Source organism: Rhizophagus irregularis, chromosome 12 (assembly GCF_026210795.1).
Source record: "Rhizophagus irregularis chromosome 12, complete sequence".
NCBI classification, from domain to species: Eukaryota; Fungi; Glomeromycota; class Glomeromycetes; order Glomerales; family Glomeraceae; genus Rhizophagus; species Rhizophagus irregularis.
Genome location: NC_089440.1, coordinates 1176417 through 1186442, shown reverse-complemented (window position 1 = coordinate 1186442; position 10026 = coordinate 1176417). Strand labels below are relative to the sequence as shown.

The 10026-nt window shown below is 30.8% G+C and overlaps 1 protein-coding gene across 1 annotated transcript; it reads right to left on the bottom strand.

Moving 5' to 3' along the window:
- Window positions 1-8965: 8965 nt before the first annotated feature.
- OCT59_003805 (uncharacterized protein) lies at window positions 8966-9775 on the bottom strand (the record flags this gene model as incomplete). Its single annotated transcript, XM_066147887.1, has 3 exons — window positions 8966-9063; window positions 9460-9610; window positions 9710-9775. 3 exons carry the CDS (start codon window positions 9773-9775, stop codon window positions 8966-8968), a joined length of 315 nt encoding a protein of 104 aa, XP_065996542.1.
- Between the last annotated feature and the right edge of the window lie 251 nt (window positions 9776-10026).

Below are 10026 nucleotides of genomic sequence, written 5' to 3'. Positions count from 1 at the left end.
TGATTCAGCGCTTTCTCGCACCCGTCACCGTATCACTCTGGACCGTGTCTTCATCGACCATCCTTCTCAACCTCAGTTGTTAACTGCTCCTAAGGACATAGATGATGCTGTTGTTAACCATTTCCAAAACTTTGTACCTATAAAGTCCACTCCTCCTGTATCTATTGATACACTACCTGATAGATGGTCTTCTGCCTATCAACCTATGGATGATGTGTCCTCCTCCATCTATGATTCTTTAATGAATCCCCCTACCCTTGATGAATGGTTATCCACCGTTTCTTCTACTCCTAACGGTAAAGCATCTGGTCCTTCCATGATTATCTATGAAATGCTCAAACATCTTGGATCTCGTACCTCGGCTTTACTCCTCATTTTGATTCAAGCACGCTTTCCAAAGCTGATATTCCTGACTTATGGCGACAAGCAATGGTTTTTCCCATCCCCAAACCTCACGAATGGAAGTGTCAATTAAAAAATACTCGCCCTATTACCCTACTTGAAGTGATTAGGAAATCTCTTGTCAAACTCTTTTATAATCGCCTTTCTACCATTATGGCTTCACATGATGTCCTTAAAGGTGGTAACTTCGCTGGTCTTCCTGGAGGTTCTTGCCGCGACCCTATTATTACTTTAGAATCTATTATCCATGATGCTGATATCAACAAAAACCCACTTTGGATTCTTTTCCCAAGATATTTCTAAAGCTTTTGATTCAGTTGATCTAACGATGTTACGTTTCGCTTTAGAACGTATACGTCTTCCAGCCTCCGCTGTTAAGTTCATCCTTTCACTTTTTATGAAACGCACTAATCGCGTTTTCACTGCTCATGGATCTACGCCTGCCTATAGGGTTCGCATTGGCATTGACCAAGGCGAAGTTATTTCTCCTCTCTTATGGGTCATTTATATTGATCCCTTACTTACTATTCTGAAGAATGAGATGATGGACCCTTATGTTCTTTCTACACCGTCTTTAATTGATTCTCTAAGTCCTTCTCTTGATTTGAAGATTAATAATTTAGTATTTATGGATGACTCTACTCTTATTTCCTCGTCAAAAGCTGGCATGGAATTTATGTTATCCATTACTGAAGAATTTTATCAGATCAATAACACTTCCGCTAATCATAACAAATATGTGTTAATTACTAATTCGTTGCCCTTGACTTCGAATTCCGTTATATCCCCTATTACTTTTAATTTGGATTTATCCTCTTTAAATAGTGTTCCTTCCATTATTATTACCCCAATTTCCATGACAACTTCTTTTCGTTTTTTAGGTGTCTGGTTCAACATTAAAAGTTCCCGGGATTTTGTCAAAAAGCAACTCAAACGTGAATGCTGCTTATTCGCAGCGACTATTCGCCCCGCAAAGCTCTCTTCCAAACAAGTTGTGTATTTACATAATGCCGTCCTTATACCGAAACTTGAATACCGGATGCAAGTTACTCACTTATCTGATTCCGACTGCCACCTAATAACGAGAAGTATACGATCTGTTGTAAAGCATAAAGCAAACTTTTCTTGTTCTTTACCCAATTCCATTTTATTTTTGTCTCATGCCTTGGGCTTGATTAATTTGTTTGCTCATCAACGACAATGTCATATTACTAATTTATTTTTAATGGCTAATTCTTCTTCTGTTTTTATTCAATCTCTTTTTATTTATAGATTGAATTTAATTCAATATAATTTCTTGATTCCTATTTCTCCCCTTTTAATTAAAGATTGGTCTATATGGTCTTCTCTATTTTCTTTCAAGAAAGATTATATCGCATGCACTATTGCTCTCTTGTCTTCTACTCCTTTTTGTTTGCTTCACACTCAATTATCGAAGCTTCCGAATTTGTCCTTGTTAAATGGACGTGTTCCTTTATTTGAATGCATGACGCCTAAAGCCTTTAAAGCCTATCTTCCCATCCTGCGTAAACGACAACTGTTTTATTTATCTCAGCTTGTTACTCCCCAAGGAACTCATTTAATTTCCTGGAAGGCTTACTATGACAATTTGGTTGGACAACGTGGCCCTGGCCGTATCCCTTATTGGTACAAAGATATTCAACAAGTTACCACTATTCCTGACTCCAATAATCGTTTGCTGGATCAGTTTAATTTTACGCCTACGATTGACTCTTCCTTTTATGATTTGACTCCTTGTTTATCTTCTCCTCCTACTACAAAAAATTGGATTGTCACGTTGGACGATTATGGTTCTCCCTTTTTTGGCAAACAACTTCTAGTCCAAGCTAGTCGTAGTACTTGTTCTATTGTTCACTGGATTTCTTCTGATTGTGAATCTTCACCTGGTGATCTCATCAGACTTTCTCCTTGTCCTGGTTGCGTTGCTCACATTCCTTTGCCTCCTTCCAAAAAACGGAATGCTGATTTAACCCTTTGTACACCTACGGTCTCTCTACAACATTCGCTTATTCTGCCTACTACCAACGAGCGGATTAAACGTACTACTTCTGAAATGACTTCCCTTTTTACTTGGGCTGATATAGAAGATGGTGTCCGTCTTTATTATAGTCGATTGGAAATTGACATTGATTTTTCTCCAGCAAATACCACTGTAGCTTCCGTTACTCCTGTTACTATTGAATCATCGGCTACTGCTGTTTTTGCTAACTCCCCGTTGGTCATTTCTTCAGACTCGCGTTACACCTTTTTCACTGATGGGTCTCTTATTAATTTAGGCACTCCCGATGTTTCTATGGGCTGGTCTTGGATGCAAATAGTCCCTGATGCAGGCTTTCCCAACTCCATCGCCACTTATGCTCACGGTCTTATTCGTGATAACCCTTCTTCTTCTCGAGCTGAAGCTGCTGCTATTTACGCTGTTTTAACTATCTCTCCTCGCGACTCTGAAGTTACTATTTATACTGACTCACAAACTGCCATTGATGGTCTTCGAAGTTGTTTTTCCTCTATCTACTCAAATAGTCGTTTGTACTATAAAACTACAAATTTTGAACTTTGGGCTATTATCGAGCGAACCATCTTCTCTAAAAATTTGACTGTCCTTCCCGTCAAAGTTAAAGCTCATTCTGGCAATTATTTAAACGATTTTGCTGATTCCTTGGCCAATACTGCTCATACCGCGTCATCCAGTATTTTGATCTCTGGAATGGACCTGGCCTCTGCCCATGATTTTGTCTTAATTTATGACAATGATGTTGTCTGTGAATTTAATCCGCGACACCTTCTAAAACAATATTATCAAACGCAGTTAATGCGTGAATTGTTAAATTTAACGCGATTTCACTTTATTTCTTTATTATCAACTAATATAGATTATATTGTTGACTGGGAACTTACTTGGTTCACTCTAAATTTCAAGCCCTCCCATGACGCGTCCTTTACTCCTGAGCACGCTTCAAGACACTTAACCTTTAAATTCAAACTTTTCTTGGATGATTTGCCTACATTGGAAAAGCTTAAACGGACCCGACCAGACTTATACATAGACGAATTAACTTGCCGTTCTTGTATCGACCGCATGGAAGACCTGATGCACCTTTTTATGTGCAAAAAGCGACGTCTACCTATGCAACAAATTCTCCAGTCTTATCAAAATCATTTGATTTTCAAACTTCTGGAAGCGAGCAATTTGGCTGATATTGATCCTACTCCATTTATAGCTAAACTTACTTCTCTTTCATGCTGGTCCTTTTCTTCTACAAATTGGTCCTCCTTTGCCCTTATCTGTGGTTGCTTACCCAAACTCTTCATCGACTTATTTGTTGATCTATCTATTCCAAGCACTTCTGCGATTAAAATTATCGCTGCTATTCATAACAATTTTGTCCAGAAATTCAGAAGACGAATCTGGAATCCGCGTTCTTATGAGAAAAGTAGATGGGAAAACGCGATGAACATTACCTATAAGTTGAAAACTACTCCGAAGCTATCTAATCTGCCATTGTCGACGTACATACCTTACTCATCTTTACCACCTCCGACCCTACACGATTCACATGACTCCGGAACCGATTGGTTGAAGAACTCGATAAAATATGGTTTGCCTTAGTTTAATCACTTTTCGGGTTTTATGGGTCGTCTAACGGTGCTACTTAATAACAGCTTTTGCAGGATGGAGTGTCGATTTTTATAGTGGGCGCGCTATTTGTTATTTTGTTAGCATAGTTGCTTCTACTTTGGTTGGAATATATCAAGGGGGAAGATCTGGGGAAATTTAGTGTAATGCGATTTTTCTTTTTTAGATTAATTTTTTACTTTATTTTTTCTTAGGAGACTATATAGCTTTGTTTTTAGTTAGTTTTATTTTTATATCTTTCTTTTTATTTCTGTAAATTGTATAAGTTCGAATAAATTTAATAAAGATAAAGGCTACTATGCCACGTTTGCCTGATTTTTGACCAGTATAGTAGATGGGATCTTATCAAATCAACAGATTAGGTTAAATATCTGGCTAATACTAACTTAACCTGAGTTAAGTTATAAATTTAATAATCTGATCTGAATATTTTAGATCAACTTATTAGGTTATTCAATCTGTTAGATCAGATTGTAAAACTCTAATTTTACTTATTGTAATAAATAAGAAGCAAGTGCTCTTTCTATATAAAAAAGTTATATATTTTATGTAAAGCCATTCCAAGTCCTTTATTAATAAGGTTGCTTGTCTAAACCTCTTCAAAATCCTATGATTAGTTTCATTAAAATTTTACTATAGATTTATTATAGTTTCGGCAGAGTTTCAGCAGTTTTGGCATTTATAATAAGTTTCGGCAGTTTCGCCTTTCTCCAAAGTTTTACCAGTTTTTTAATATAACTTTAATATAGTTTTGGCAGAATTTCACTTTTCGGCGAAACGCCATCTTGCCTAAACCCCTAGGTTTCGGCAAGCAACCTTATTTATTAACTTGTATTTGATTTAAATTATCTAAAATGCATTTTTATCTTTTTTAATGAATGTAATAAATTTGTGGTTTATTGCAATTAGCTAATATATTCAATTAAAAAGTGCATTAAATATTTTTTTATAAGCAATTGCATTAGCAATATTAGTAAAAATATATGCATAAGTTAAACCTATAAAATTAATAATTAATTAGCTTAAAAATTATATTTAATTTGAAATAATTTTTAAACTTATTCATATTATGTTATGAATTATAGCAATTAACTTTAAATTCATTAATATTTCCTTAAACTCTTTTAATAAATGATTAATTTCAAAATATTCTAGTTTTGCTTAAGTATGTGTTATAATTCAGACTAAGGTTGCCTGCTGAAACTAAAAAGGAAATTCCAAAAGGTTTTGGCCAATCAAATCAAATGCCGAAAATGCCGAAATTAGGCCGAAACTCGGTCTTAATTTTGCCCAAAATTAAAATTCGGCCGAAATTATGTCATTGTGTCACGTGACGTTACACTAATTTCCAAAAAAGGAGGTCGTCTAAAGCAGGGGCAAATCATGTGACTTCGAAAAAAATTGTTTTCATAAAATAAAACTTTTTACCATATATTCAACCATTTTAAACACATATTCTAAATGCATTTTTGCCTGCTCTGCAAGTTTACTTAGAGCGCAGAGTAGGGTTTTGAATGCTGTTTTTGATTTATTTGACTTTTTCAATTTCGTTATCCATTTTTGGATATGATCGGCAAAGTTTCGTTCATTCATATGTAAAGTAAAAAACAATATTCATAATCCACTTTTTTTCCTTAAGTAAACTTGCAAAGCAGATAAAAATACGCTTATATTATGATTTTAAAGTTTCTATTAATCTTTCTTTATAAAAAATTAATCTAATTAAAATTACACCGAATCACGTGATTTGCCCCCGCTTTAGACGACCTCCAAAAAAGGAAATTTTGTTTCCCAGTAAAATTGGTGAAATCGGTTTCACAAAGGTCACACAAATGTCCAAAAAAGGAAATTTATAATGTCGATCTTTCTCAGGCCAGAATTACATCCTAAAAATGGCCAGAATTATACCAATAATTTTGGTCAAATTTCGGACTTTTGGCAATAATTTCAGCATTATAAATTTCGGCAAATTTATTTTTGATTGCCTAAACTTTCAGCTACAAGAAAGTTTCGGCCTTGGCCTAAATTACCTAATTTCGGCAAGCAACCTTAATTCAGACATACAGATAACCATTATATGTCCATTGGAAAAAGTTGCTATAAAAAAATAATGTAACTTTTAATTAAATAATTAATAAAAAAACTAAATAAAATTGCCAAATATTATAAGTAAAGTCAAGAATATATTGGTATAATTGTAGCTGAAATTAATTTTATAATAAGAAATTACTATGTATTCTTAATTGCTGTAAATATTTTAAAATATTTGTCTAATTTTACGAACACAGGTTAAAAAGTAAAAAATCAGGTATCATACCTGATTGGTGACTGATTGGTGACTGATTGGTGACTGATTGATGTCTGATTTTTTACTTTTCAACCTGTGGAAATACATAATTAATTATAAAAATATGTAAATAATTACAGAAATACGTAATTAATTACAAATTTTACATAGTAGTTTTACTTACTTATACAGGTAAACCAATAGTCAACTTGTATGATACTACAAGATTGATAATTGGAAACACTAATAATCACAATATTACATTTGAAAATCAACTGATTTTGCTATAAATTTATTTATATTGCTTATTGATTAAAATCACACAATGTTTTTTTTATCAATAAATTTCTAAATCTCCATTCTTTACAGAAACTTTAAGTTTTCAAGTGATATCATTTTGATATCATTTTGATATCATTTCAATATCGATTTAATATCGATACGATATCGAAATAAAGTATTATCACTTCGATATCATTTCGATATTAAATTGATATTGAAATGATATTAAAATAATAATAGAAATGATATCAAAACAACATTTTTAAGTTTAATTTAAAGATGTCATTTCGATATCATTTTGATTATCATTTCGATATCATTTCAATATCAATTTAATATCGAAATGATATCGAAGTGATAATACTTTATTTCGATATTGTATCGATATTAAATCGATATTGAAATGATATTATAATGATATCGAAATGATACCGTTAAGATAAACTTAACGATATTGATTCTATATTGATTAAAAATGGTAAGTTTCTGTAAAGTTTGTCACAGCTTTCAATATTATCAAAACGTACATTATGATTTCATGAATTAAATGGCTTTTAAAACAAGTCCAGAACTAGTGTTATGATCTGAATGAATCCGTCATCCATTTAATCTAGTTCAAAAATAAACGGATGATCTGGATGAAAATCTGGATTTAATTCGGATGAGAAAGTTATATATACAATTCGGATGATTCAGATCTAATCTGTTAAAACATAGAAGTAACAGATGACAGATTGATCTGGATAAGCAAAAAACAGATTCATGGATGATCCGGATGAGTTTCAAATTAGATAAATCTGCAGATTGATGAATTGATGAATTAATGGATCGCAACACTACTCAGAACCTATTTTAAATTTTGAAAATTTTGTTATACTAGTTTCAAGGCTGATTGGTTATATAAGTTTTTGAAGATAAAACTTCAAATTTTTATAATTTTTAATGAAATATTAATAAAACATTTATTGACATTTTATTTTTTTTTAGTTGGTTTTTTCAAACTTCTTGGATGCGGATTTGTAAGTATTTTTTTAATTTAATTTGTTTCTTTTAGCAAAGGTCACTAATATTCGTTTTCTTCCATTTTTAGATAATTTGTTTAGGTGCAAAAAATTTCGATAAGGGTATTTATTTATTTATTTATTTATTTATTTTTTTTTTAATGATTTATATAGGTAAGGGTATTTATTATTTTACCTTAGTATTCATTTTAATAGAACATTTACTAAGTTCTGATATTTCTTTTTTTAGAAAGCCAAATTTTTGAGTTTTTAGATAAGAATATGAACAGATATAAGTTTTTTTTAAAGAATTCTTTGTTAATGAAATGATTAGGTCACTGTCAGATATTACCTAATATCATTTTAATATAAGAGCTTACCCCACCTCTAGGTAAGGTATGTTATATATATAATTCCTTATATAATATTATTTGTAATCTAAGATCTTTAGTTACCCCCTTTCCCTAAAATATTAGGTAATATCTGACAGTACCTTTATTAATTATTTCGTTTATTTTCTTTTTTGTAAATAATCAATATTTTAGAATACTTAACTAGGTGAGGGTTTTTTTAAAGGGCGTTGCTAAATCTCACTGTAGGTGATTTTCACCATTTAATTTTGGCTGAATTATAATTTTGACCAGAGTTAAAAAGAGTTTTTTTCACATTTTTTAACGTAGTTGTAATATTTATAGAATTATATAAAGAACAAAAAAGCTAAATCTGATCACTGAATTGAACACGTTATAGTTATTACACATTACACATGTTACAATTATTATATTTTTTATTCATCTACTTTACAATAAGTAACAAAAATCAAATAAAGTATTTTTAAAAGTTTAAAATTTTATTAATAAATTCAACTTGCCTATAATAAATTCATTTACCTTTTCAAAATCAATGGAAAATTCATCTTGCATCATTCACTATCCTTTAGCTAATTGAAATTTTTTTGCTTACAGTTTTGAGCATTATGACCAACACCTTTGCAGTGACTATATATATATTTTTTTTGCTTGTATTTCTATATATGAATTATATTTAAAGCCTTGATTGTTATTTTGTAGTATTGGGCGCAAGATTACCTTTGATTTATTTACTGTGTATGAAAATTAATAAGATTAGAAAAATTAATAAAATATAATTTGCAGTGACACAAATCTTTTCTTTACTTTTATTGTGATATTTTATAGTAGTATTTTCTAATACACTTTTTACACGTTTTTTAAAAGCACTCTTTATACAAACCTGACAAGGATAACTAATATTTGAAAGATTCTTCTTGTTGGACTTGCTTAAATTATTATGAATTATTCTTTCCTTTACCTTAATTCAATCTTGTAAAAGCTTGTTCAGTTCATCTTTACAACCCATTTCAAGAGCCAAATTAACTTCCTTCTTCACATATCCCATGTCTTGATTATATTTCACTTTACAGGACAAATTTTATTTAACAATTTCTGAAAATATTTGTACATTGCGGATTTCATTTAGAATGTCAAAATTTGGTTTAATTGGATGTTCATATATAAATTCTCTATTATCTAATGAAGATTTTTTACTGAAAATAGTAACTGCAGTTTCTTTTTGTGGATTATTTATTATTTTACTATTGTACCATCAAGCTGGAATAAGACTAATATAAAATATAGTCTTATCAGAATTGAGCATTACTGAGAAAAAATGATGGCAAACCAATCCTTTTATTATGAGATGTATACATGTGCATAAGTAATTGGTATTTCCAAAAACCATTACGAAATGTTCTTTATTTTTCTCAATAGTTGTGACTCTTCAAACCTCATAAATACTGGTCTGATTAATACATTTGATTAAGGAATCTGGGTTTAATATTATAGATTCATAGTTATCTTCAGTAAATTCAATGTTACCAGTCACTTCCGTCATTCCTATTGGATCTGTATTATGATTTTTCTTTTCATTATAAGATTTTTCTTCTTGGTCTTCAGCTTTTCGCTATATATTTCCTGAATATCTATTTTCTCATCATTTACCTATTAATTAAATAAAAATTAAATTTTGACCATAATCATTAACTTATTAGTGATTTCATACTTCATCACCAAGCAAATCTTTCCAATTTTCAATTTTTTTAATACAATAAAATAAACATTTATTCATTTGACAGTACTGCATTTTTAATACTTGTGATATAAGATATTTTTTAATAACTAAATTAATCAGTTTAAAAATCTATCAATTACATTAAGTAATTCAACGGTCAGATTTTTAGATTTTTGTTTTTCTCATTCAAATTTTTCTTTCCTATCAAGTTGCAGTTGAATTTATGTATCTAATTCGTATAATGTTGTAGTAACTTTAAGTGATCGTATAATTAATGAATTATAAATTTCTGCACATTTATCAGGAAG